Below are 27121 nucleotides of genomic sequence, written 5' to 3' on the forward strand. Positions count from 1 at the left end.
ATTACAGAAACTTGCGGCAGAGCGGGATGCCCTCCAGAGAGAGCTCGAGGAGCTGAAAAAGAAGTTTGAGGGCATGAGGTCCCGGAACAAGGTGCTGTCGAGCGAAGTGAAGACCCTCAGGAGTCAGATGGGGACCCTTGTGGAGAAGGGCCGGCATGATGATGAGCTCATTGACGCCCTCATGGTACAGTCACCTCTGGGGCCCCCGCCCCAACCAGAGACCTATGACCCAGTCCCAGCCCTCAGAGTCCTCATGTGCCCCAACATGCCACCCACATAACCCGGGAGCTCATTGCTCTGCTGGGCCCAGCCCCAAAGCCTGGCGCTGGGCACAGGAGCAGTATAGAGGTTGCCGGAGGGCCAGAAGAGGACCTGCTGTGAGAGGCTGATGCCAGCCATGAGCCACTGAGCCTGTGGACCCCAAAGGAAGAAGAAGAGGATGGCGGGGGGGGGCGGCCAGATGTGGTTACACCCTGGGTTATTTTTCATGGAGGAATGGAAAGGATGACTGAGGGGAGCCAGTGGATATCCCTGTCTCTGTGGTAGCAACAGCACACCCTTCTGGGGTCTTGGGGTGTGGTTTATGATGGTGAGTCACCAGTCGTGTCTGTCTCTTCGCAACCCCATGGACGGTAGCCTGCCAGGCTCCTTTGTCCGTGGGATTTCCCAGGCAAGAGTACTGGAATGGGTTGCCACTTCCTCTTCCAGGGAAGATAACCCTTAGGAACACATAATCCAATTTCACAGCTAGGTAAGTCATCCAAGACCACACAACTGAATTCAAACCAGACTTATCTGATCGTAAAATCTCCTTGGATGGGGCTCCCAGAAGCCCCTTGGATGTCCTTCTTAACCTGATCTCAAGGAGAAGGAAGCTGAGGACAGCAAAACCTGGTTGAATGACCGCTGAGGGCAGGCAAAGTATTCTTCCTTCTCAAGGGAACACCAGCGTCCCACTGTTAGGTTCCCGAGGAACAAGGAAGGGGTGGGTTGCTGGTCTTCTCTTGTCCTTCTCTATCGAGAGTCGTGGCTCCCCTCGCCCACCCTCCCACCCGGCCCCACAGGACCAGCTGAAACAGCTCCAGGAGATTCTGAGCAGCCTGAGTCTGCAGGAGGAGAAGACGCGAGTGTCTCAGCACCACCTAGACCAGCAGCTCAACAGCGAGGCTCAGCGGAGCAGCAGCCTGGTGGCCCAATTGCGGGCCATGGTGGCTGAGCGCGAGGCCAAGGTGCGGCAGCTGGAGCTGGAGATTGGGCAGCTCAGTGCGCAGGTGAGCAGGGTGCTGGCTCAGCCTGCTGGCTCCCAAGTCGGGGCAGGTCCACCCATTACTCAGAGAAGCCTCAGCCACTTCCTCTTCTCTCTACCTGTGTTCCCTTGGGCTGCACCATCTCTTATCTGGCCCCGCTTTGGCTCCCTGCTTCCATCTGGCTCCCCGGCCCATGCTGCACACACCTTTCCCCTCTGAAGTACAGATCTGATTGTCTCCCTGCTCCTTGTAAAACCTGTCTGTGGCTCCCCATCACCCTCAGCCTCACCTGGCCCTCAAGGGTCCAGGCTCCTGCAAGCTTACCCTCTCCCTCCCCAGCTGTGGCCTTCCTCCTCATGACCCAAGATGGTGGCCACAGTGCCAGCACTTTTATTCACATTCCAGGCAGCGGGATGGCAGAAGGGAAACACACTCCTTCGTCCAGTCTGCAGGGCACCAGATGACTGGCTCCTGCTGCCACCCCTCCTGCATCTTCTCTTCACTGCCCGCCGTCCACCACTCTGACCACGTGGATGCCACTGAGCTCCCCCATGTCCCTGCTTTCTCCCCACTCTGGGCCTGTGCACATACCCAAAGCACATGCCTTCCCTGCCCTCCCCGTCAGCTTTGACATCTTAGTAGTCCAGAGCTCCTCCAGGAAGCTCCGGGGCTCCTAGTCTGTATTACAAGCCCCTCCTGGGTACTCTCCTAACTCCTGTGCATCCCCAAGCCAAACTTTTGTCACACAGTGTGATCATTTTCCTGTTTTCTCTCCCAAATTCTCCTTGAGGGGGCACCAACCATGGTGCCTCAGTGCCTGGCCAAGGCACACAGTAGTTGCTCAGTAAATGCCTGTCTAACGCATGAGCTCCTGAGGATGTTTTGCCTTAGCAGAGGCCTGGAGGTCACAGTATCTCCACCTCACTGCTGTCCTGGCTCCAGGCACAGAAAAGAGGACTGACCTTCACCTCAGAGGTCACACTGAGCAGTTAGGGGCCGAGCATTACCCACCAGACAAATGGGCGCACATGGCGAGTTTCCTCAGAGTGGCTGGGGCTTAGGGGACGTGCCAGGCTGTTCCCGAACACCGACTGTCCCGCTGGTGATGGTAGCCAGACCTCCCGTTGGGGGTTCTTGAACGTTCCTCCTTCCACTGGCCCCACCAACCATCTGGAAGAGGGAGGGATGGGGTAAGGTGGGGGCCTGAGTAGCCCAGCCTCTGGGCCAGGCTGCCGGCCCTTGCTCTTGGCTTCAGGTGTTCGGAAGGTCTTTGTATCTCCAGCTGAAAAAGGCCTGAAGTCACACCTGGTGTTCACCCCCATGTGGGTGGGGCTACCCAGAGAGGTGGACCTGCCCCCTCACTTCCCCTTGGGACCTGAATGCGGAACAGCTTCCTGGCCCGGTCACCCTCCTCTGGCTATGAAGCTCCCTTTCTGAAGAGAGGCATTATGAGCTGTTATTATCATGCAAGCAGTGCCTTCACCCAACAGGCCTTGCTTTGCACTCCTGAAAAGAAGCCTCTTTCATATCCCCTGAAAGCCCCGAAATCAAGCCAAGGCCCCCTCCTGCCTTCTCCAGGCCTCTGAGCCAAGGCCCTGATGATGGAACCTATGTCTGTTCCCTGCAGTATCTTCGGAATAAAGGAGTAGATGAGGGCTCCAGTGGGCCCGAGGTCAGCCAGGCCTCCACCAAGCTCCCCGAGGACCCTGGCCTGACCAAGCCCCCAGCCTCAGCGGGCGATCATGCTGGCAGGCTTGGATCTTCTCGGTAAGAAAAAATGGGGTGGGGGGTGGGTTGGAAAGTGCATCTTCATTATTCAGAAAAACGGGCAGGAAGTCACGGATGCAATTTTACAATGTCTGTGGCGTTGTCTTTCTGATACGTGGGCCTTCCCTTCTGTCAGCCTCGCATCTGTATGAAGGGGCCAGTGAGTTCCAGATACCATTACTTCAAGAGCATTTGGCTGCAGCTGTCTGTAAAATTGGTTCCCAGCTGGCCTCAATTCTCACCTGCTTCTAGGATTCTCAAACAGACCCGTGTTGGACCCTTCGAGGCTCTGCTGTCCACTGGTTCTGTCTTGTTTTTAAGCAAGCTAGACTTCTGGAAAGGAGGGCAGCAAATCCACAGGGTGGCTGTAAGGGCCAGCACTGCCCCCTCCTCCACTCCCAGGTCCCTGCTGGCCCCTGCTCCCCTCACAGCTGGGCCCAGCCTGCCTGCCCATGGTGATGAGCCCATTCTGTCTTTGCACAGCTCCGTGACCAGCCTGGGCCACACACTGGTGGAATCTTCTCTCACATGGCCTTCCCTGCCCAGTCCTCATGGGGCCTCACCCAGGTAGGAACCCAGCCCTCTCAGCACCATGCCTTCACAGGACTTCCCATCCTTGATCACTCAGCTGGTGTTACCATCCCATTACAAGGATGGGAAACTGAGGCCAGGCCAAGTCTGGGGACTCTTCCCAGGTTCCATAGGGACATGGAGGGTCAGGGAGGTCCAGGGCCTTATCTAAGGTGAAAGGGCAAGTGGCTTCACAATAGGAGTCCTGGCCTAGTGTTCCTTCTGCTACCAGAGTTCGCACCAGGAACCTTCCAGGGCCTAGGGCCCAGAAGCTCTCCTTGCCTCCTCTTGCCCACTGAGAGTCTGTCTCTAGGGGGAAGAATTTCACGTCACACGGTTCCCACTTTAAGCCACTGATATCCCCTCAGCTCTCTGGCCCGCTCTTTGTTGATAGAATCAAGCCGTAGCACTCCAATGGGCCCTTTGTCCTTCCTGCCAGCTCACGGACAAAGGGCTGCATTGTCCTGCCGCACTGTGTCCTGTGTCCTGTCCACTGGAGCCGTGCTCCCGCTGTCAGCTCCTGCCCCCACTCCTTGGGCAGGTCAGCTCAGGTTCTGGTTGAGGCCTCTCAAGGGCCTCTGTCTCACGTTCACCTTGCTGTGTGGCTCTCGGCAAATCCAGGGGGCTGTCCCCCAGGAAGTGTCTAGGGGTGGTGCTTCTGGCCTGACATCTGGCAGCACAAGCACCATGGGCTGAAGCCAGCCCTGCAGATGCCCCCTCCATCAGCCTGGGGCCACAAGGGCACGGGGGAGAGGGGTCTCAAGGGCCCATGCCACACCCTCCTCACAGCACAGGGAGAACAGAGGCTCTGAGGCAGCGATCACGGTAGTGAGAGCAGGAGGATAGACAAGATGACCCCAAGGTCCCTTTCAGGCTTATGTGGCCATGACCTCTGCACTCCAGAGGGCTGCAGGAGCCAATGTGCCCTGGGCTGGCCAGACTGCTGCTTCTTAAGCTTGTGTCTTCCACAAGACACATATTTACTGAAGCCAACCACATGTGAGCCCTGCCCTCACGGAGCTCACAGTTCCCTCCCATCGGGGACAGGACAGATGTTCAGCGAGTAGGAGTGACCCCAGAGAGTGTGTCTGTCAGGGCTAGCGTGCTGGCTCAGATGCGGTGCCTGGGAGGCAGGTGGAGAGAGGGGATAACGCCTTCCCCCAACCTGTGAGATCACAGAGGTGACTACAGTAGGTTTTCCTAACTCACTGTGCACACGAATCAGCTGAGGATCTGCCAGGTTAGAGCAGGTTCTGACTCCGCAGGTAGGATCCTGCAGGAAATGGGATCCCGCATTTCCAGCAAGCTCGCTGATTCAGAGACCACACTGAGCGGCAAAGCCTTAGAGTATACTTAGGAACCAGAACAGGGAGGAGCCTGCAGTCCTCAAAGCCCATCTCAACCAACTCCTATTCATCGGGAAGACTGGGGCCCAGAGAGGGGAGCCAGTCAGCTTCTGGGCTCCTGGCCCCAGCCCAGGCTTCCTCATGTCCTGTGGTTCTGGAAGAGCAAGTCAGCCTTACCAGGGTCTCCCTAGGAAGGGTGAGGGCAAAGGAGAGAGCAGCTTGGCACTGTACAAGTGCTCTGGGGGTGGGGCGTGCAGAGCTCCCCTTTGGTCCCAACCCCAGCCAGCAGGTAAGGTCAGTGGTAAGAAGGGAACCAGAGATGGGCTGGATCAGGGCTGGAGAAAACTGACTAAATTACAAAGCAGGAGTCCAGGGCCCAGGAAAGAGGACTGAGCTGAGGCTCGTGCCAGGAGATACAGGAGGGCCAGGACAGGCTGACAGGGAGACAGGAGCTGGGCCCAGCTGGCACTGAGAAGGGTGGCCAGGTCCCACACCACACGGGTTCCCAGGGTATCACCAGGTCCCCAAGAGTCAGCTTCCAAGGCAACCAGACTGATTCCAGGCCCCTACAGGGACTGGGTGGACAGAGGTGCTGATGAAACTCTAGTCCTGGTGGGGTCTGGCTTTGGAGCCAGCTAAGTGAGGTCGAGAGACTTCAGCAGAACCAGGAATGGAGGCCTGAGAAGAAACCAGCGGAAGAGGCCAGAAGGGACTGGACTGTCTTCCTTCTCTCTGGTTCCCTTTGAGGACCCGTGAATGTCCTTCCAGTCCCTCCCACCCTCATAGGGATAAGCATCTCTTCAGGTAACCCTTAACTGACCTCTGCCCCTACCCTGGTCCCCAGGTTCTTGGACTCCCCTGAACAAAAAGGCTGGCAGACACAGGTGACGGAGTTCAAGGCCCTCTGGCAGGCTGCCGAGGTGGAGCGCGACCGGCTCACGGAGTTTGTTACCGTCCTGCAGAAACGGTAATGCCTGGAGCCAGGGACACACCTTCGTGGGCCCAGGCGGGCTGGTGGTGGGCAGCCTGACCCAGGGGCATCCCTCTTGGACAGAGGCCAGGCTGTGTCCGTGCCTGGGTCCACCTCATTGGTGAGCTTGGTTCCCACAGTGTTGGTCTCGGGCCTTCCCAGCCTCATCTCATGTGCCCCCTGAGTGCCCCTCAGTCTTGGGGCCCCGTCATCACACTTGTGTTCTGCCCTGTCCTGTGCCCCCAGTAGGTCTGCTGGACACATGTGGCCGTGAGGTGGGAGTCTCAAGGAAGGGACTCTCTGAAGTAGGTAAATCAGTCAAGTCAACTCACCAGTAAGAAAGATCTAGGATGAGCAAGGCACTGTACTCCGTGTCTCTGCAGACTGCAGTGGGAGAAGTTCCAGGCGAGACTGAGGCCTGAAATAACAAAGAGGAAAAGGGTCACTGAGAGAGGGGAGCTGAGGCTTTCCTGGTTGGGAGAGGGAAGCGTGTGGCCTGAGGTAGTGGACCGGGGGTTTGGTTTCCTCTAAGGGGTTGTTGACAGATTTCTATTCAGATAAACCAGTGTTCCTCACTCAAGTGATACTTTTGTCAAGAACTGTGGCTGCCCAGGCCAACACACGGCCCAACCACGTGACTTCCACACTGAAAAATATAAAGGATACCGCTGAGTATCTCCCTGAACAGGCCATGTCACATGTCAGTTAGGGCTCTTTGGTGACAATAGATACCAATTCTGGCTAAGTCAAGGGAAAGGAGAGTGTGGGAAAGTGCTGGCCATCTCCAAGGTGCAGGGCAGAAGAGGAGCCCAAGAGGTCCAGGGATATTGGTAGCAGGAACCCTGGAGTAGTCTCTCCTAGGCCACGAGAATGATGCTGGCCCAGTGGATTTCAGTTCTTGTGCCAGTAGGTCCTGGGAGAGAAGGTCTAGCTGGCCTGGGTGGCTCACATGTCAACCCTGGACAAAGGCCAGACACCCTTACTGGAAGGACCTCCAGGTGCTCACATAATGGAGGAAGGCTGGGACTTCCCTCGTGGCCCAGTGGTTAAAGCTCCATGTTTCCACTGCAGGGGGCATGGGTTTGATCCCTGGTGAGGGAACTAAGATCCTGCATGCCACACACTGCAGCCAAGAAAAAAAAATTAAACGGAGGAGGGGCAAATTGCCAAAGGAAAAGATGGAGTAAGTCACCAAAGGAGCTGAGGTGCTGGGATGGCACCTGCCTAAGCAGTGAGGGGTAATCAGCTTTGTTTTCTTTTCAGTAGTATGTACACAGAGAGGGTATGAATTTCAGACATGCTCAAGCAAATGAGAAAAAGTAACATTAATTCTTTCTCTGTCACTGAAATGTAACGGCTAGCACAAGCCTCCAGCCTATCCAATGGAAGAAACATACCCACGTATGGCTTTCTTTCCCATTTTCTTTGAGCTGCACCTGAGTCTGGGGCAGTGTGGGTGTGAAGCAAGGTGACTCGGTTATCTATTGCTGCCTAACAAACCATCCCAGACCTAGTGGCCTCAAACATGATTTATTCTTTCTTACCGTTCTGTGGGCAGCCTAGGTAATTCTGCTTCACATGATGCCAGCGGGATCACGCACATGCTCCGTTCAGCTAGCTTGGTAGGGACACCTCCTTTCTCCTGTACGTCGCCTCTCTCTCCATGTGGTGCCCCATCTTCCAGGGCCTCTCCATGCAGGGCCAGGGTGAGGGTGGGGCAGGCAAGAGACCTAGGGTACGACATTCAAGAGACACTCTCAGAGTCACATGTGTGTGATTCTCTCTCAGCTGACACCCAGACCTTCTGGGAACTGAATTTTACATTTTATTTTCATGACTTTTTATTTGAATGGCTACATGTGGACACGAGGCTGCAGCCATTGTGTTGAGCAGCACAACTCCATCATATTCTACCATATCCCATGGTGTGAATATGTTACCTTTGGTCTTTCCCCTGTTGATGCACCTTTAGGTTGTTTTAGTCATTTGCTTTAGCAAATACAGTTTCAAGGAACATTCAAAATAACAAGGAACATTGAAACTAACATTGTTAGTTTCAAAGAGCTAAGGCAACACTAACAGGTTGTGTTAGTAGCTGTATACTGTGTTGGCATACAGTTCTGTGTTGGTAGTTGTATTCTGTTCAAAATTGTTACCATTCTGCTCCTTCTTGAAGGAAGGGAAGAAGAATGCTGGGAAGGTGGGAAGAACACTTCCTCCAACACTATTCTTATACTTCCAAGTTCCTACTCTGATTTGCATGCGTCTATGTGTGTATGTGATCCTTTGCTTGGGTGAAACCTCAAAGAGTCCTGGCCTTCTAGCTGAACCTTTGGTATCACAGAAGTCTGAAATGCCATAACTCACCATAAGAAGGACCACAGCCTCAAATTCAGTGAGAAAATAATCAGATCCTTCGGTGAAATAACCAAATAACAAGGACTTGAAGGCCCATAAATTAATGACAAGTATCTAGAAAATAATAAGTAATCATAATAACGAACAGAAAGCAATCAATAAATCTAAGCAAAAGAAGCAGATAAGAAAGAAAATGTCCAGAATTCTTTGGTAGTCTAGTGGTCAGGACTTGGAGCGCTTCCACTGCACAGGGCTCCGGTTCAATCTGTGGCTGGGGAACTAAGATCCACATGCTGTGTGACATGGCCAAAAAAAAAAAAAGTAATCATGATTATACTGCCTCGAGTGTCCTAATGTAACCCCCTGGGGTAGACAGGATTTTGTTCCCTGTGTCCTTCACCCCCACTTTTGTGCCTGTGAATACTTTATGTTATATGGTAAAAGAGACTTTGCAGATGTAATAATCATCATGGACCCTGAAACAGGAAGATTATCCCGGATTATCCAATCTAATCACTTGAACCCTTAAAAGCAGAGAAATTTCTCCATCTGGGGTCAGTCAGAGAGGTGCTACAGAAAGTCAGAGACAGCATGAAAAGGGTACCCAGCTGGCTTTGCAGGTGGAGAGGGCCCAGTAGTTTCTAAAAGTTGAAAGTCACCCAGCCAACAAACCAACAGGAAACAGGGATTTCAGTCCTTCAACTGGAACTGAAGCCTTCCAACAATGTGGACAAGCCTAGAAGCAGATTCTCACCTAGAAACTCCAGGTAAGAGCCCAGGTCAGCCAACACCTTGATTTTGGCTTATAAAACCAGGAGCAGAGAAACCAATAGGACCTGCTAAACTTCTGACTTACAGAACCACGGGGTGATAAATCTGCATTGTTTTAAGCTAAGTCTGTGGTACTTTGTTACAGCAGCAATAGAAAACAAATATGCTACCTAACATTCATTCAGCCCCCAGTGGTGGCCATATAACTACATTGGGAGGTGGCGAGGTGATTCTGTTTGGTGAGGAGAAAGTACTAAAATAAAATTAAATCTCGTGTTGCATAAGATATACTCAAAAGATTATATTTAAGCCTTAAAAAATAGCAGCATAAGCATCTGTAGAAATATGGCAGTAGTGAAAGGAACAGCTAAAAGTGGTATAAGTGGTTGCTTCTGGAGAGCAGGAATTGGGAGTGAGGAGGGGTGGGAAGAGACTGCATTTTTTTTTTTTTTCATTTTAAGGCTTAGAACTATATGGTTTTTAAATGCACATATCTATGTTACTGCAATAAAAATAAGGAAGAACGGAGCCCATGCCCACCAGTGTAAGATGTGCCCAGCTCTCTGAGAGTCTGAGCAGGTGGGTGCCAGGGAGTATGGAGGCCCCTGTTCTCTCATCACCAGGGTGGAGGAGAGGAACAGCAAGCTTCTGGAGTCAGAGAGGAGGCTGCAGGAAGAGCGGCACCGCGCCGTGGTGCTGGAGCAGCACCTGGAGAAGATGCGCTTGGAGCCAGGCAGGATGTCAGCCTCTCAGAGAGCAGCCCCCAGGAGCAAAACAGGTAGGGCTGGGGGTGGGGCCGGCCCAGGGCCATATGGGCTGATGGTGCTCTGGGGCTCCTGGTTCTGACTGCGGGGCCAGGGGGAGAGCACATGCAGCAGCAGAGGCAGGCTGAGCTCCACCCTGGTGGAGGGGCTGACTGGCTCTGCACTCTGTCCTGAGCCCCTTCACTTCCAAGGGCAGGACCCTAAGGTTCCGCAAGTCACTTCTGCTTTCATCCCACTGGCCAGATCCTAGTCACATGACCACACCCACTGCAGAGGACAGTTTAGGTGTCCTAAACTAAAAGTTCAGTTCTATGGCTCTAACACAGTGGTTCTTAAGGTACAGTCTCTGGACTACAAGTGGCAGCCTCTTGTGGGGAGGTGGGGGTGCGAGATGCCAGAGCCAGAAGCCATTTCTGGGGAGGGAGAATCTTCAGTGTGAGATGATGGGTCTGCCTCTCTCTGATATCTCTATCCCAGCCCCTCCGGGTTCTGGCGTGGACTGTTGTCCCCACTTCCCTGCCTCTCAACACCCCAGTACCCCTGCCCCAGCCAAGGACACTTAGATCTTTTCTCCCAGGGCAGGTGAGATCAGAACACTGTAGGACGTGCCAGAAGTAGGGCACCGAGGAGGAGTAAAGCCCTTTTCCCACCAGCAGAGCCAATACTCCAGGGGCCTTCCAGGAGCTGCTGAGAGTATGGGCTGGGAAGGACTACAGGGCTTAGCTCTGCTGAGCTCTCAGAACAGGTCCCTTAGGGATGTAGTGTCTCCAGACCTTGGACTTACCTCCTGCCATGCAGCCGAGCTCCCGACTAGGGAGGGCTAAGCCACAGTAAGAAAAACTACTTTGGCACTACCTGGACAAGGAAGGGGCAACTGCCTGGAGAGAAAGTGACCATGTGGCTTCTGTGCATGCTGCTTGTGACTTGGGAAATGCACCACCCCTGTGAGGGGCACAGCACAACCCCTCACCTATACAATAGGAAGCCTGATTGTGAAATGTGGTCCCTTGTGGCAGTTCCATGCCAGTGGGGAAGAGAACCATAAACAAAGCAGCAAAGGATGGTGGGTCAGACAGAGGCAGGTGCTGTGGCTCAGAGCAGAGGAAGGGGACAGGAGGTATGGAGAGCAGCTGATTTCTGTGGAGCAGTCACCCTAACTGATGAGCTGACATCTGAGCAATGACAGCAGAAGGGGGTGGGGATGTGGCATAGATACCAGTGGGAAGAACAAGTACAAAGGCCCTGAGGTGGGTACATGGCTGGAGGCTTGGAGGCAGTGAGACTGGAGCATGGGGAGGGGAATACGAAGTGAGGTAGGGAAGTCATGAAGTGCCGAGGAGGTGGTTCCATCACACAGGCCTTGAAACAGGTGAGGAAACCAGCTCAGAGAGGTTGACGGTTTACCTGGGGCCACACAGCAGGAGGTAAAAGCCGGGGCTGCTGATGTCAGGTGATTTACCCTGCACGTGCCGCCCCTGAGGTCTTATTCAGCACAGAGGCTTTCTGATGCTGTGATAGTACTGGAGTTCCCCACCAGGTGGGCTCTGATTTCTTTTTCTGAGCACTCTTTGTCCCCTGGACTCAGCCACCCTGGATCCCCTATATGTATGGATAGAGCTGGAGGTGAGGGGCCCAACAGTAAGAGAGCATCAGGTCCGAAGACCGCTAGACTCAGACCCAACCTGCAGGCCAGACCTCAGGCCCAGCTGACTTCCAGAAACTTGTAAAATGCAAATATGGAAACATTAACAAGAGGAGCCACCTCAGTACAAAGCAGGGCCTGGAGGGAGGCAGCCTATACCCTGAAGGAGGTATAATGTTTCAAAAAGTGGAAAAGCAGGAAGTGGACAGTTGGGGGTTGGGCGGGGGGAAGTGCTAACACAGAGCCATGGCCTGATCACAAAAAGTGGCCACTGCTGCCCCACAGGTCTGCCTGCCTCTAACACCAGGCACCACCCGAGTGAAAGTGAGAGGAAGGACCCATCTTCCGCCCAGCTCTCCAATGTGCCCATGGAATCCCAGATGGAGGAGCTGGCCACCAGGTGCTCCCTGCCCCTTCTGCAAAGCGTGATGTTGCATGGGTGGAGGTGCTCTGACAGGCAGAGGGATCACATCGCTCCCCCGAGACTTCTATTTGCCCAGAAGGCTGGTCCTGCAGGGTCCTGGGTTCTAAGCCTGCAATTCAGTGGCTGGCCATCAGGAGGCAGAAAGACCCAACCATGACTAAAGATCTCACGGTCCCAAGAAAAGCTTTATCATGTGTGGGTTACTGAACCCACTTTTCTCATTCACCTAAACTTTTTAAGGTCAAATGCAGTGGTGGGAAAGGAAGAAAGGGGAACCTCTATAAATTAGTACTCATGCCTTGAGGCAGTCAACATTTTGGGGAACTACCAGATACTAGGCCCAGCAGCTGTGAGTGGGCCCAGAGAGGAATCCCATATGGTATTACTCCCCAAGGGTCCCTGAGAGGAAGCGACTGGTCAGAGAGTACCCTGAGTGTGAAGAGCAGCTGTGCTGGCAGCCCCAGGGCTCTTCGCAAACATGCACACATGCTCACACATGCCAGCTCAGCCATGCTGAGCCCTCTCTCTGTGTGGTCCAGGCTGGCCATCCAGGTGGAAGAAAATGAACGGCTGAAGGCTGCCCTAGGCGATGCCCTGCAGGGAAAGGAGGAGGACTTCCGAATGTACCATGAGGCCCTGGACCAGGTGAAAGGGGTTTTCCTTCAGGCCCTGCGGCAGCAGAAAGCAGACAAGCGCTAGGATGGCAGCCCCGTGTCAGCCTGGCCGGGCAGGGCAGCCTCAGGCCTTGAGAGGACGAGGCTCCATCTGAGGACTCCATCTGCTCCTGGAAGCCAACCTGAAACAGCCAGCTGGGCCCCTGCTTCCAGAAGAGGTGCTTCAAAGGCGACCAGAGCCAATATCCCATGGCAGGAGGGCAATATCCCCGGGCATGCTTAGCCACAGCAGGGAAGGAGACTGACACCCTGTCAGCATCAGCAAGAGCTCTGGGTTGAGACGCCAGCTGTGGACGAACAGATGCAGTCCCTTGGGCAGGTGCTCACTGCCCCTGTCCCCTGCAGGCCCACAGGGCTCCACGTGTGCAGGTGGATGCAGAGGGCTCTGGGCTGGGAGCATCCCCCAGCCACCCAGCCACACTCCATCCCCCTCACCAGAGCATCCTCATAGCCCCACGCCAATCCTATGCCATGGCCCCATCTGTGGGCATCCCTCCCTCTGCAGACTCAGGGGGCACTATGCTCCTAGCCATCTTGTTGACCCACACCTTAGGGTTCTTCCTTAGATTCAGACCCTCAGGTTTATAATAATAATGATTATTTTCATGATCACTGCAGATCCCAGTGAGTGGGCATCTACTGTGTAAACCTGACCCCCATCAAGATCTCCAATAACCCAGGGGGTTGTCACCCTATTTTACAGATGGAGAAACTGAGGCTCATGGAAAGACACAGAGCTAATATTTAACCCTGGCCTGCATGCCTCCAAAAGCTGGGGCCTCGAGTTGAGCAGATTACCCAGGGTGGGCGTGCTACCCACTACTGGGCAGCTCTGCCCCCCACCAGCTGCTCCAAGAGGCACCTCTTTTTGCTTCTAAAAGGCTGCAGCTGGTGGGCACTGATGGCAGAGGGCAGAGGCGAGGCTAGCAAGAGGATTTTGAGGCAGTGGGTCCAGGCAAAGGAAGAGTGTACCTCCCTCCCTACGGCACAGGGCTGAGCTGGGAGGGCTGCTGCAGGAGAGCTCCAGGCCCCTCTGTGACTGCCACAGGGTCACCCCCTCCACAGCAGTTACTGTCATGGGGAGGGGTGGCTCCATGGAGGGTACCCACATCTCTGCTCACATGGGCCCACACAAAGACACAGACACACATAAATCCCTAGACTAGGGAGCATGAATCATATGTATACACATGTGCCAACAGATGGTGCTGACTCCACACTCACAGGTCCTGCCTGGCCATTTCCTTTCAAGTGGCATCAGAGAAAAACTTCCTTCCCAGGAAACCTGAGGGGCCCTACATCCTGATTGCCTTCACTGCACTTACTGAGGCCTCGAGACCTGTCACCCCATGCAGGGTCGGGGCTCCAAGGAGGGGAGCCAGCATGGACTCTCTCCTCAGCCCCATCCCTGAAGAAGAGCTCCAACAGACAGGGTCCAGGAAGCTGTGGATGGCTTTCCCTGAGGAGGGGGTTTTCACAGTATGTGTGCCGCCCATGTGAGTCACTGCGCAAGTAACACAAGTGACTGGTGGACTCTAGCAGGAAGGTACACCTGCCTCTCCACACACACACACGGAGGGGCCAGCTTAGAGGTCTGCTCCACTCCCCCAGCAGAATCCCTCCTCAGGACTCACTGAATTGAAAGGTGCCAAGTGCTGGCGCAGTGACTGGCACACAGTAAGCACTCAATAAATGTCAGCCCTCAGTATCTCCTCTATGAGTTCCACAAATACTTGTTGAGCAGCTCCTCTGCCCCAGGTAAGGGGGCGCCGGGCAAGGCAGACTCGGCCCCTGAGATCCTGGAAGCCCCAGACCATCTGGGGAGACAGATTCCCAGGCCACCATGTACCCAGCCAGCTGCCCGTCAAGTAGTCACTGCATGCCAACAGCATGCCAGCCTCTCCAGGCCTGTTAGGGACCCAGAGGTGAGACTGAGTTGCTGCTGCTGCCTTTAGAGAGCTGCTGGTCTGGTCAAAGAGGCGTGGGAAATGGAGGGCCCTGATGGAGCAGGAAGAGGTGGGGTGGGGTTGTGGGGAGACAGAGACAGAAAACCGCACCTCAGAGCCTCCCACCATCCCTCTGGCTTCCAGGCTCACTGCCCAGGTCTGAGTGGGGCAGGGGCCATCCTTCTACTCTCCCTGAGGTATGGATGGGAGAGGGTGGGAGGGGAAGGCCCAGAAGAAGAAAGTGTTGTCAAAAGGGACAAGGACGGGGCCCTGAAGGATCTAACCCAGGTGGGCCGGGTGGGGAGAGGGACAACCTGGTCTGTCCAGGTGAGTGCCCTTAGTCCCTCCTGAACAGCTGTGCCTGTCCCTGAGGAGGACCTCGCCCGCCCTCAGGCAGGTGGGTAGCCGGTGGGCTGGACTTTTCTCCCACAGATGGGAACACTGAGGTCCCTGCCCAGAGCCACATGGTGATGGGATAGGAGACAGGTCCCCGGAGAGTGCAACAGAGAGGCCGAGGATGGAGAGGCCTCACGTGAGGACTGTCCCTGGCCGCGCCGTGGGCTGTGGGCCTGGGTGCTCAGGTTCCAACACTGACAGGTGAGACCTGGCTGAGTCATGGGTGTGGCTTGGCCACTGTCCCTGTGGGGGCCCCTGGAGCACCAGAGCTCAGCTGAATAAGGTTGCAGTCTGGCTCAGGCTGATTCAAGCCCCAAACACATCCCACTGTCCCTGGCTCTCCGGAGGACACCTCCAGGCCCCCACAGCCCATCCAAAGAAGTGTTTGCCCACCCGCTCCATCTTCACAGGCAGTGCCTGCACATACACCCTATCTCCTACAGCCCCTGAGCCTTACACACATACACACAATCCATAAACAACATACCACACACACACACTTTCCCCAAATTTTTACTATGAGCAGCAACCAGAACAAATAAAAAGGACTCTGACACTTGAGAGAATTGGCCCCCTGCCCACCTTTCCCAGTGGCCCTTGCTGATCTTAGGCCAGTCACTTCCTGCCCCTCGTTTTGTGGGTGCCAGGCGCCCTCCCCTTAGCAACCCTCATGCAGGGAGGAGCTGGCCTCAGGCTGTCTAACCTGAGGTCCAAGAAGCCTCCCTAGCCCTCCACCCACCTGCCGTCCACCCCATCCAAGCTCCCGACAGACTCCACTGTGTGGGGCTCGCCTGGTGGACCCCCTGCTGTGTAAGTGCTGCCTGTCCTGGCCTCTGGAGTGAGTGAAGGGTCTCCACCTCTCTTAACAGCTTCTCTCTATGAAGCAGTCCAGTGAGCCAGGGCCTGGCCATGGAGGGAGTCATCGAATCCGCCCCCCAGAACCCAGTGAGGTCAGGCCCGGCAGGGTGCCCATTTACAGAGGAGCACCTGAGGCTCAGAGAAGTGGATGGCCAGCAAGAAGGAGCTCAGGCTCAAGTTGGGCCGGCTGCACCTGGCTTCTGAATGGTGAAGCCAGACCACCCCATCTGCTTCCCAGAGTCATTCTCTTTGAGCCTCACAAGGGCACCACCTGGATGGCTGGCCCAGGCTGGTCTCAGCCAGCATGGGTGTGGGTGTGCTGGGTTCCTGCCCCTGCAGGGCAACCAGTTCCAAAAGCTTATGCAGTTGACCCAACAGCTGATTCTAACCTCCTCGTACGTCAGTTTCCTTTTCTGTCAACTAGGAAAAATGGTAACCACCCCTTCCCTAGGAACTGTGGTGACATTAAAAAGAGTTAATCCTTGTACTGTCTTACAACCATGCCTGACTACTGTGATTAACTCATTGCTCCTCTAACCACCATTGCCTCTGCCTCAGGACTCTGCTCACGTGTCCCACCTCCTCCAGAAAGCCTGCCCTAGTCTGGCTTAGGCATCCTTGCCTGATGCTGGTCTCCTCTAGCACTTGTGATCCATGACTGGAGCCCCCACTGAGCTCCTACAGAGCAGGAATCACCGCCCATGCTTCTCTGAGCTAGGGACCAGCCATCACCGCCCATGCTTCTCCGAGCTAGGGACCAGCCATGCCAGGCTCCGTGTCACTCTGGGGAGTGCGTGCTGGGAGGGAGCTTGTCGCGTTAAGGTATTATGGAAAGGTAGGGACTCTCCTGCCCAGGCCTTGCTCAAGCCCTGGAAATGTCCCTGCTGGGGGTAGAGGGAGGAGAGCACCCCTTCCTCCTCTAGTCTCAGCTGAGCCTATGACTGGGGTTGGGGATCAGCATGGGCTCCAGGACCTACCCTTGGTGGATTACTATCACACAGCTCCTTCTGCCCCCCAATTCTGCCCGCTGGCACATGCACAAACAGACCCTCACAGACTGAGATCCTTGCCCTAGAGGACCCCAGAGTGGCTGGATCACTGGGTGGCACTGGCCTTAAGGAGGCTGTGAGGGGCCCTGGCACACTCCCCAGCAGGGAACTCTGGGGTCTGGCATCCACCCATGCATCTGTCCGACCCACTGGGTTCTGGAGCTGGGATGGAGTGGCCCTCAGGATACCCCTCTGTATCAGGTTGGCTGGTTTGAGGCCTTGGCTACCCCTTCCCAGAATGAGGGTCCTGTCTCTCCCAGAGGAGTCCCAGTTGGTTGGGAGCACTGTTGTCTGCCTCCATCCTGCATGGAGAGGGTGCCTACACTTGAGGACCCACTCAAGTGACCCTGCTAACACCCCTCCACCTGGGCAGCTCCCTGTGGGACAGGGTCGGGGTATGGGGTTCACATTCTCTCTTGTCAGTTCCAATTCACTCCCCCGCTTCACTGATGCCTGGCCAGGCAGGACTCTGCATGCTAAAATGGACCAGTGCAGGGGGCTAGGTGGGGGTGCCCTGAGAATTCACACGTAAAGGTGTGTGCCGAAATTCATGGAGCTGACCATCAAAGTGTGTGCATGGTGTGAGTGTGGCAAGGCAGGGCAGAGCTCACAAGCCTGCCGAGGTCAGCGGGGGCCACCTGGAAGGCTTACTGGAAGAGGGGAGTCCTGGCGAGCAGTGAGAGGGAGACACAGGCTCTATGGACCAGGGAAGGCAGGTTGAAGAGAGATCCAGGTGCCCCGGTGAGAGCCGATGCCAGTGGCCACCTTTTCTGCCCCCCCACCATCCTCCCTGCAGCTCCCTGTGGCCAGCAGCTCTGCAGCACTCGGCTCTGCTCCACTTCGCTCAGCTCCGCTCCAGGAAGGCCACCTCCTCCCTGCCCTCCTCCTTCCCCCCTCCTCCCGCTGTCACCACTCACTGATCACAGCCTCGAGGGGGTGGGGACCCCAGGGCTGGACACACCCCACCGTGGCCCCAGAGTCCAGCTGATCGGACGGTCGCACGGTCGGACGCAGGACCCCGGAGCCCCGAGGTGGGCAGTGTGCCAGGGTCCCTCACAGCTGCCTCAAGGTCAGTGCCAGCTAGGGATGCAGCCACTACAGGGTTCTTGAGACCCAAGGAACCCACCCCAGGTTCCTCAATCCAAACCTCAGGCTCCAAAGCCAGCTTTACTCCAGGTGTACCTGAGGCGGGCAGGTCAGTAGGCAGGGGGCACTTCTTTGTCCACAGGTGGGCCCAGGTCCGGGGGTCTATCAGGAGAGGTCCCAGGCGGGGGGCCAGCACTGGCCGTGCTCACACAGGCCTCACTGGGGACACCCGGCACCGGCCATGGGGAGCTAAAATTGGAAAGTGGCGAGTGGGAGGCAGCTGACAAAGCTATTTCGCAGGCTCTTCACCGTGCTCCGGTTTCAAGCTTCTGCTCCATTAACCTGATCCTCAGGGCCTCCCTACCCCCACACAGCCCATGAGAAGGTGCCTCAGCCCTCAGGCTGGCAGTGGAGAAGTCAGGTCGGGCAGCCCCCCAGTAGTGGCAGGGGCAGCAGACTGGCCTCTTCAATTAGAGACTCCAGGGGGCTCACTGAGAAAACTCAATCCCGTCCCTGGTCCACTGTGTGACCTTGACAGGTCCCTGCCCCTCTCTGGTCCATGACCCCTCCATCACTGCAACAGGGAGAATGCTGACTTTAGCGGCCCAGAGGAGCTGGTTTCAGAAATGGTGAGGGAGGTTTGGGGGAGGATCTGGGGCAGGAGACAGGGCTCTGCCAGCCACCACTTGCTCAGCCCAGACAGAAAGGATGCCTGGATATGTTCTTCCCTTTAATTTGTGCCCATGGAGCCCCCGAGAAGGTCCTGGTTTAGTTGGAGCAGGATATAGAGGGCACAGGTTCTAACTGAGGTCCCAGAGATGACACAGAAGGACTCCTGGGGATGAGCTAGGGCCTGCAGGAGGGAGTGGCCAAGCTCACCCTGAGCCCAACACTGGTCAGCACCTTGGGCAGTGGCCAGCACACTCCCGGTGTCTGCCTGGCCCAGCCTAGCCCCACACCCACTACTCCAGGGCACCTCTTCAAATAGCACTCCTCCAGCCAGCTTCCAGGGCCTGAATATGGAGCACTGAGAGAGGGGGCCGGTGTGGCCACGGACACAGGCAGGAACCAGGGACGTGGCAGGCTGGGGCTCAGGGGCTGGGTGGGGTAATGGGGGTCGGTGAGAAGCTAGGTGCTGAATGAGAGGGATGGGGGCTTGGTGCTAGGGCAGGACCTGGGAAAGTCCTGGGAAGTAAAGGCAGCTCAGGAGCAGGTGGGGATCACAGAAGGGTACCCCGAGGGGGTGGGGTTTCGTTAGAAACTGTGGGAGATTTACTGAGGGGAGAGGGGACCTGGGGGCCAGAAATACAACTGAGGTGATGCAGAGGGAATTTCTCCACATCAAATTCATCTGCGACCTTGGAGGAGCAGTTTGAGCAGAGGTGGGGACCGGTCCACCTGAAAGGCATGGAGGCGCAAACGAAGGTGAAGAAGGGAGGCTGAGAATGAAGAGGATGCTTTCATGAGGCTTCAGTGGGAAGGGCGGGAGCCAGAGTGGCAGCTAGGATGGGGCACCAGATGGTAGGGGGCCTGGGAGGGGTGGGAGATAGGTGGGGGGGAAGGATGCTATGAGGTCCCCAAGGGGCAGGAAAGGCAGTTTCTCTTCAGAGTGGGGTCCCTACTACCTCAGCGAGGGACCAAGAATGGCACTAGGCAGGGCTGGGGGGCTTCAGGGCCCTCACCCGATCTTTCTCCCTCAGCCCCATCCAGGCTATGGGCATCAAGACAGCGTTGCCCACAGCAGAGCTGGGCCTGTACTCCCTGGTGCTGAGTGGGGCCCTAGCCTATGCTGGCCGGGGCCTCCTTGAGGCTTCACAAGGTAACAGCTGGGCCCAGGGGCAGAGGGGTGGGACCCTTCTTCCCCTGGGGTTCTCAGCAAGTTCTTCTGCCCAGCAAGGCCAGAAACTTAAGAGGCCCCAGATTCAAGGGTAGTCCCTAGGCCCTGAGCAGGGAAGGGGTGGGGGGTGGCGTGTTGAGCCAAATGCAATCACAGGGAGATTCAAATGCAGAAGAATCAACAGAGACCTGGACAGAGCCAGAGCCAGAGCGACGGAAACAGAGAGGCTTAGACACTCAGGAATTCAGAGACCTGGCCCCAGACACATAGCGAGACTTAGAGAGAATCAAAGGCAGAGAAAGACCCAGACCCTCTCGCCTCTCCCCAGGGCGGCATCAGCCTTGCTATAGAAGCAGGTATGGGTGTGAAGGGGCCCCTCCCCCTGAGGCCACACTCTGTTCTCAGATGGGGCCCACAGGAAGGCCTTCCGGGAGTCTGTGCGACCCGGCTGGGAGTACATTGGTCGGAAGATGGTAGGTTCCCCACACCTCGGGGTACCTGACCAGGGTCCCTGATCCCTGGCACACCTTTTCCGTCCCAAACCTTTCTTGACTCTCCCCTGTTCCCAGTCCCACCTAACAAGAGGGCTCTCAGTGGGGAGGGTCCCTGGCTTGAATTTTAGCAGCCTCAACTCCTCCAGTGGCCCCTCCTCTGTCCTCCTGGGGTCACATCAAGTCTGTCCAGACCCTGCTCATTTAAGAAACAACTCGAGGCATGCTTCAGCAGGACCTCCAGCACCATCCTCCCCAGAACACTGCAATAATGGCAGAATGTCAGGCAAGGGGCTGGGCAGAGGGGGAGTTCCAAGGAGCAGGCAGCCCATATGGGGCCCCTCATTCCTCTCGTCCTATCTTCCTGGTACTTGCCACAAGAGGGGAAGGCAGGGACCTTCCGCCACTGCTCTCCTCTAATGTATAAGAAGACTCTGGGGGCGGGGAAGGTGCTGGGACCCTGACCAGCCCACTCTGCCCCGACCCCACCTTAACCTGCCGGGACCTGCCCCAGGATGTGGCTGATTTCGAGTGGGTCATGTGGTTCACCTCCTTCCGCAATGTCATCATCTTCGCCCTCTCCGGACACGTCCTATTTGCTAAACTCTGCACAATGGTTGCCCCTCAGGTGAGTTGGACTTCAGCCACCCCAGCCTCCCCCTCCCTTTCCCCTAGTAAGGGGTCCCACTTCCATTTACTTGCAGAGGTAACTGAAGCCTTCTCCAACGGCAACCCACTCCAATATTCTTGCCCGGAGAATTCCATGGACAGAGGAGCCTGGCGGGCTACAGTCCATGGGGTGGCAAAGAGTCAGACACAACTGAAGCAACTAACGCTTTCGCTTTCACACCTTCCCTGTCCACAGCTCCGCTCCTGGATGTATGCTGTGTATGGGGCCCTGGCCGTGGTGGGCACCATGGGCCCCTGGTATCTGCTGCTGCTGCTTGGCCACTGTGTGGGCCTCTATATTGTCTCACTCTTTGGCCAGCCCTGGCTCTGTCTTGGCGTCGGTCTGGCCAGCCTTGCCTCTTTCAAGCTGGACCCCCTCATTTCCTGGCAGGTGTGTGCTGGGGCAGGGCAGGGGTGGAGGGTGCAGGGACAGGACCCCAGACATCTTACTCCATCCAAACCCTTGGCCTCCAGAGTCTCCTCAAGCATTTCCTTCACTTTCCCACCTGTCTTCAACCCTTTGATTACAGAGCATGCCTGGCCCATGAGGCAGTCACCTCCACTTCAGCAAAAATGTCCAGCTCTACCCCAGCACGTAACTGGCACTGGGCAGCCAGTGCTGAGTGGCGCCAGCAGAGATAGAGGGCAGGACCAGGCTGGGCCCCTGCTGGAAGTGGGATGGGATTCCCAGAGACAAGGGGCACCCTGGTGAGCCGGTGGCCTGTTCTCTCCCATCCAGAGCGGGTTTGTAACAGGGACTTTTGATCTTCAAGAGGTGCTGTTTCACGGGGGCTGCGGTTTCACGGTGCTGCGTTGCACCAGTTTTGCGCTGGAGAGCTGTGCTCACCCTGACCGCCGCTACTCCCTAGCCGACCTGCTCAAGTACAATTTTTACCTGCCTTTCTTCTTCTTCGGACCCATCATGACCTTTGACCGCTTCCACGCTCAGGTGAGGGGACAGACACCCTGTAGGCTCCCAAAACAGGACTGAACCCCTTCCCCGTACCGTGACTGGCAGTGAACCCCTCGCAGGAGCCGGAGGGGCCTGGTCTCCACACTCGGGGCAGCCGGGATGAAGCGGCGTCTCCCCTCACCTTCAGGTCCCCAGACAGTTTGGTGACTCACCATTCAGACAGGGCTCCTCCCGCAGGCAGGGCTGGCCTCCCCGCTCAGACACTTGGGCGTCCCCTCAGGTGAGCCAGGTGGAGCCGGTGCGGCCAGAGGGCGAGCTGTGGCGCATCCGGGCCCAAGCAGGACTCAGCGTGCTAGCCATCTTGGCCGTGGACGTCTTCTTCCACTTCTTCTACATCCTCACCATCCCCAGTGACCTCAAGTTCGTCAACCGTCTCCCGGACAGCGCCCTCGGTAGGTGCGCGCTGGGCCCAGCACCGGGACAGGGGCTGGGCAGCCACATCAGAACCGACCTCTGCGCCCCCACAGCGGCGGAGTCAGAGTCACAGCCGGGGCAGCGTCTATGGAAGGGTGGGGGAGCCGGGCTTTGCTCTTTGAAATGCGTGGGACTTGGACGTAGGCTTGCCCTGTGAAGCCCGGAGGGGTATCCTACAGAGGGCGCCCCACTCCACTTGGGGCCTAGGGACGATTTCCACTGCCCGACAGCATCTCCCCGGGGCCAGCCCCGCCCTCGGAAGTGAGGCGGGACCTCCGCGGAGGCGGGGCGGGACCTCCGTGGGGGCGGTCCGGGCCAAAGGACCGCCCCAGGAGCTGGTAATTTTCCGTAGGGAAGGGCTGGCCTCAGTTACCACCAAGCTGGATTTGGGAAGGCCCGGGGCAAGGTAGGGGGCGGGAGGGGATGCCAATGTGACGGCCCCCAGGCAGTAACGATCCTCTGTCCGCAGCTGGCCTAGCCTACTCAAACCTGGTGTACGACTGGGTGAAGGCAGCTGTCCTCTTCGGAGTCGTCAACACCGTTGCGCGCCTCGACCATCTGGACCCGCCCCAGCCTCCCAAGTGCATCACAGCGCTCTATGTCTTCGCAGAGACGTGAGTGCGAGGTCCGGGGACACGCCGCCCATATCCCCACCTTCCCTTAGCCTCTTCCCCCATGCTCCAGAGCTGGGCGCCTGGCCGATTTAAACCTGTCTTCTCTCCTCTCCTCCCACAGACACTTTGACCGTGGCATCAATGACTGGCTTTGCAAGTGAGTTGGGGTGGGGTGGGGGGATGTCACAGCTATCCCCCAAGTATCTGAGCAAGGCAGTGTCCTGATGGGTCCACGATTTCAAAGGTCACCCCCTGGGCCAGAGGAAGCAAGGCGGGAGTGAGGAGGTCATGGTAGAGGTTTAAGTGAAAGATGGGGGTTTGGACGTGGGTAGGGGCCCTGGAGGTGAAAAAATGGTGGAGTGGAGACACACAGCAGGCAGCCTGGACAGGACCTGGCCCTGGATTGAGGGCATCAGGAAGGAGCGGGCGATGACTCCCAGGAAGTCGTGTGCTAAGAAGGACTCTAGTTGAAGAGAGAAGGCGGAGCTGGCAGAAGGGCCTAAAAGGAGTGTCAGAGGAGCAGGAGAAAAGTTGGGATCATGGGGCACCCTGGAAGCTAAGGGAAGCCCATCCTGGCATGGTGGGGGCGAGCAGGTTGGATGCTGCTGAAGCCAGAGAGTGAGCATGAGTGTTGTTTGCCTGCAGGTTTTCAGCATTTCCCCGGAGACACAGGGCCAGGGGAGCAGAGCAAAAGTTGGGGGGCGGGCACTGAGGAACTGCAGGGAAGTCCAGATGTGGACAATCCCTGGAAGAAGTGTGGCACTGAAGGGGGACACATAGGAATGGCTGAAGGGAGAAGTAGGTGTTTTATAGACAAGAAATGATGAGACATCCTTGGGTGCTGAGGGGAATTATTCAGTAGAGGGAAAGAAGTTGACAGTGTAGGATAGAGGGGTGATTGATGGAGGGTGGTCCCTAAGAAGGGAAGAGGCAATAGAACCAGTTCGAGGCAGAGGTCTGGCTTCAGCACAGGGAGGAGGAAGAAAAGCCAGTGTGGATGCGGAAGAATGGTGGGTGAGTGTGGAAAGGTGAGGGATTCCTCCTGAAGCCTTTGATTTTCCCTGTGAAATAAAGGGCAAGGTCGTCAGCTGAGAGCTGTTTGTTTGGGGATGGAGGGAGGCAGCATCTATGTGTCTCCCTTGCTTAGATCACCACACACCCACTCATACCTGCAGGAGAGATGAAGGTGGAGTAGCCACTCTAGAGCCTGGGAGAAGAAGCTGACTAGAGAAACTTTGACATTGACAGCCCAGATAGTGTGGGAGGTGGTGGATTTATTGATTCTAATATGACAAGATGTGGGATTCTCCCCATTAGGGTTTAGTTTCTAGGGTGCAGGTGAGGAGGAAGTGGGTGATTTGGGCTTTCCCAGATGGGTGAGAAGGAAGAAGTGAGGGAGAACGGTTTTTAGGTTATTTGTGATGATGACTTATTGAATATAAGCCTGTTAAGAAGGGTGGTAAAAATAGAAGGGCATCAGGAGATGAGGACTGTAGGGGGAGTCAATGAGATTGAAGAAGTGGAGCTAGGGAGTCAGATCAGATGGGGCTGGGTGAAGGATGGGAATCAGGAAGAAGTAAAAGAAGTGGTGAAAAAGTTGGGGTGTGGCCATGGGAGTGGGTGACTGGAGTGGAGTGGAGAAGAAGTCACTGGAAATGAGGAAGTCAAGTAACAGAGACACTGGCTATGCAACAGGTCTTCAACCAAATTTATTTAACAAATATTTATTGAGTATCTACCTACTGTGTGCCAGGCACTCACTGTTCTAGGCTCTGGGGATACAGTAGTGAACATGGTAAAGACCCTGAACTCATGGAACTTACAGTCTAGTGGGGAGAAACAGACCATAACCAGGTAAACAAAAAGAGAGGGAGAGAGAGGGAGAGAATTTTAGAGAGTGGAAAGTGTTATGAGAAAATAAAAGAATGTAATGGGATAGAATCTTCTTTAGTTGGGGTTCAGGCAGGCCTCTGTGAGATGAACTGAGACTTGAATAATAGGAAATTTGGAGAACAGATGTCCAGGCAGAGAGAAAAATAGGTACAAAGGCTTCAAGACAGGAACCAGCTGTGTGTCTCTGAGTGTCAGAAAGACTGGTAAGGGAAAGCACAGTGAATGAGGTGGAGAATGGTGGGTGATGACGTCAGGGAGGGAGGCAGAAACCAGACAACGTGGGATCTTCTAGTCGTAGGAAGGTGGTTGAGTTTAACTGTAATGAGGAGCTATTGAGGGAGGGTGTAATTGTGGAAGTGAGGTAATCGGGGTTACACTCTTAAAAGATGCCTTGACAGGGAAGCCTGGCATGCTGAAGTTCATGGGGTCACAAAGAGTCGGAGGCGACTGAGCAACAAAAGCTGCTGTGTGGACGATGGACAGCAGAGGGCAGAGGTAGAAGCAGGGAGACAGCTTAGGTCCTTGCAATAACCTCTGTAAGAGGAGATGATCGCCTGGACTCGAGTGGTGTCACTGGAGGCATGAGCAGTGCTCAGGACTGAGTGGAGGCTGTACAATTTGCTCACTTGGATGTGAGTGGAGAGGGGAATTGAGAATCCAAGATGGCACCAAGAGTTCTGGCAGGAACCGAATGGATGGTGGCTGAGATGGGAATGAAGCAGGTTTGGGCAGGGATGAGGGAGTCAGTCATTCATATGAGGTGTCTGGTAACAGTTGGATTTATGAATCAGGAGATACATTTGGGGCTCATCACATAGAGATGGCATTCAGAGTCTTGGGTGTGGATGAGATCACTTGAAGAAGGAAGGTAGCTGGAGAGGACGGGAAGTTCCAGGCTGAGCCCTCCATATTTTGAAGTTGGATAGAAGCGGAGCAGCCACCTGAGGCCCAGGATGTTGAATATGCCCTGGATGAGTGTTGAGGAAGCTGCCCCACTTTATGTATCCTTTGCCCACCTCCCACCTGCCTTTTCCCACACTCCCACCGGCCCCTTTTTCCACCTTTCCTGCAGGTATGTGTATGACTACATTGGTGGGGAGCACTCTGCGGTGATCCCAGAGCTGGGGGCCACCATAGCCACATTTGCCATCACCACTCTGTGGCTTGGGCCTTGTGATGTTGTCTACCTGTGGTCATGCCTTAACTGCTTTGGCCTCAATTTTGAGCTCTGGGTACAGAAGCTGGCAGAGTTGGAGCCCCTAGCGCAAATTGAGGTGAGCAGGGAAAGTCTGGGGCTGGCATTGGCTGGGGCCCTAGAGTGGGTGCCACTACTGACCTCTGGAGTCTTCGAGAGTCCAGAACTTTCTCACCACCACCCTCCTGGTCATCAGGGCTATGACTCCTCCTGTGGGTGTCTGGCCCTCCCTTACCTTCTGCAGGGTGGGGGCACCTGGCCCTCGCCGTGTTGATCAGGCCGTGTCCTCTCTCCAGGGTGCAGTTTCCCATGTTTAACAAAGAGGGAGAGCTGACCTGTGAGTCTCAGAGACACGGGCATATCCTAGGATCCTGTGGCCACGTGGGCCTCTGACTCATTGTATCCTCTTTTCCCCTGGGCCTCTTGCCTCACTGCCAACGTTTTCCTGGACCAAGCAGACCTCTCTGTCAGAGCAGATGTCCCGCAGGGTCCGCGCCGTCTTTGGGGCCATGAACTTCTGGGCCATCATCATGTACAACCTTGTAAGCCTGAACAGCCCTGAGTTCTCAGAGCTGGTCGCCCAGCGCCTGCTGCTCTCAGGTGAGGACAGTGGATACAGAATGTGCCCTGCGTCCACTTCGAGGATCGTGACCTCCTGAAATGTCCCCACCCCACTGTAATTCCTCAAGGACCCAACAGGGAGGGGACAGTCAAATGGGAAGAGAAGAGTCACGGGGGGGAAGGGGCTCTGCCTCTAGGACCCATGACCTGTTCCCCACCCAGGGTTCCCCCAGACCACGCTGGCCATCCTGTTTGTCACCTACTGTGGTGTCCAACTGGTGAAGGAGCGAGAGCGAACCCTGGCTCTGGAGGAGGAACAGAAGCAGGACAAAGAGAAGCTGGAGTAGGGGCGGAGGGGAAGAGGGATGGGTCCTGCTCAGCTCTTCCTGGGCCCTGGTCCAGGCCAGGCCAGATGGGGCCTGACTGATAGAATAAAAGACTTTTCTACTGTGGTTCAGCCATTCCCTTCCCCTTCCTCCCGTGGTCTCCCGGATCCCTGTCCAGGCCAGATGAGGAGCTAGAGGTCCAGGGAGGGGGCTCAAACTCTCGGCGCACACAGGGTGTATAGGAGACATTCATGGAGGGCAGAGGCCACCGACCTTGGCA

At 55.9% G+C, this 27121-nt stretch overlaps 2 protein-coding genes and 1 long non-coding RNA gene across 10 annotated transcripts in view; 2 read left to right on the top strand and 1 right to left on the bottom strand.

The window, feature by feature from the left end:
- The window catches only part of CCDC13 (coiled-coil domain containing 13), a 36484-nt gene extending 21048 nt beyond the window's left edge, over positions 1–15436 (top strand). For all 3 annotated transcript variants that reach the window (XM_040246091.1, XM_040246090.1, XM_040246092.1), the window contains 8 exons: positions 8–184; positions 1065–1271; positions 2875–3014; positions 3498–3581; positions 5775–5897; positions 9653–9807; positions 11721–11835; positions 12399–15436. In XM_040246091.1, coding sequence (XP_040102025.1) covers positions 8–184; positions 1065–1271; positions 2875–3014; positions 3498–3581; positions 5775–5897; positions 9653–9807; positions 11721–11835; positions 12399–12558 — 1161 coding nt within the window. In that variant the 3' untranslated portion in view covers positions 12559–15436. The remainder of the gene's footprint in view (positions 1–7; positions 185–1064; positions 1272–2874; positions 3015–3497; positions 3582–5774; positions 5898–9652; positions 9808–11720; positions 11836–12398) is intronic.
- The window catches only part of LOC120867772, a 40458-nt gene extending 22286 nt beyond the window's left edge, over positions 1–18172 (bottom strand). The window contains exons 1-5 of one of the 3 annotated variants that reach the window (XR_005721990.1): positions 17965–18172; positions 7445–7630; positions 6233–6318; positions 3257–3347; positions 2259–2417 (exon numbers count right to left, since the gene is read on the bottom strand). This is a non-coding gene — a long non-coding RNA (uncharacterized LOC120867772). The remainder of the gene's footprint in view (positions 1–2258; positions 2418–3256; positions 3348–6232; positions 6319–7444; positions 7631–17964) is intronic. The other 2 variants (XR_005721991.1, XR_005721992.1) reach the window with 2 other exon arrangements.
- Positions 17625–26968, top strand: HHATL (hedgehog acyltransferase like). Of its 4 annotated transcripts, none has more exons than XM_040246120.1 (12): positions 17625–17851; positions 19569–19687; positions 20111–20178; positions 20711–20824; positions 21062–21256; positions 21605–21814; positions 22059–22230; positions 22722–22866; positions 22988–23023; positions 25832–26033; positions 26413–26554; positions 26738–26963. In XM_040246120.1, exons 2-12 carry the CDS (start codon positions 19582–19584, stop codon positions 26860–26862), a joined length of 1515 nt encoding a protein of 504 aa, XP_040102054.1. In that variant the 5' UTR covers positions 17625–17851; positions 19569–19581; the 3' UTR covers positions 26863–26963. The 4 variants fall into 4 exon arrangements, with proteins under 4 accessions (XP_040102054.1, XP_040102052.1, XP_040102053.1 ...); XM_040246118.1 differs by having other exon boundaries at positions 17695–17851; positions 22059–22392; XM_040246119.1 differs by lacking the exon at positions 17625–17851 and adding an exon at positions 18893–19293 and having other exon boundaries at positions 22059–22392.
- The last annotated feature ends 153 nt before the right edge of the window (positions 26969–27121 follow it).

The sequence above is a fragment of the Oryx dammah genome, unplaced genomic scaffold (assembly GCF_014754425.2).
Source record: "Oryx dammah isolate SB20612 unplaced genomic scaffold, SCBI_Odam_1.1 HiC_scaffold_9, whole genome shotgun sequence".
NCBI classification, from domain to species: Eukaryota; Metazoa; Chordata; class Mammalia; order Artiodactyla; family Bovidae; genus Oryx; species Oryx dammah.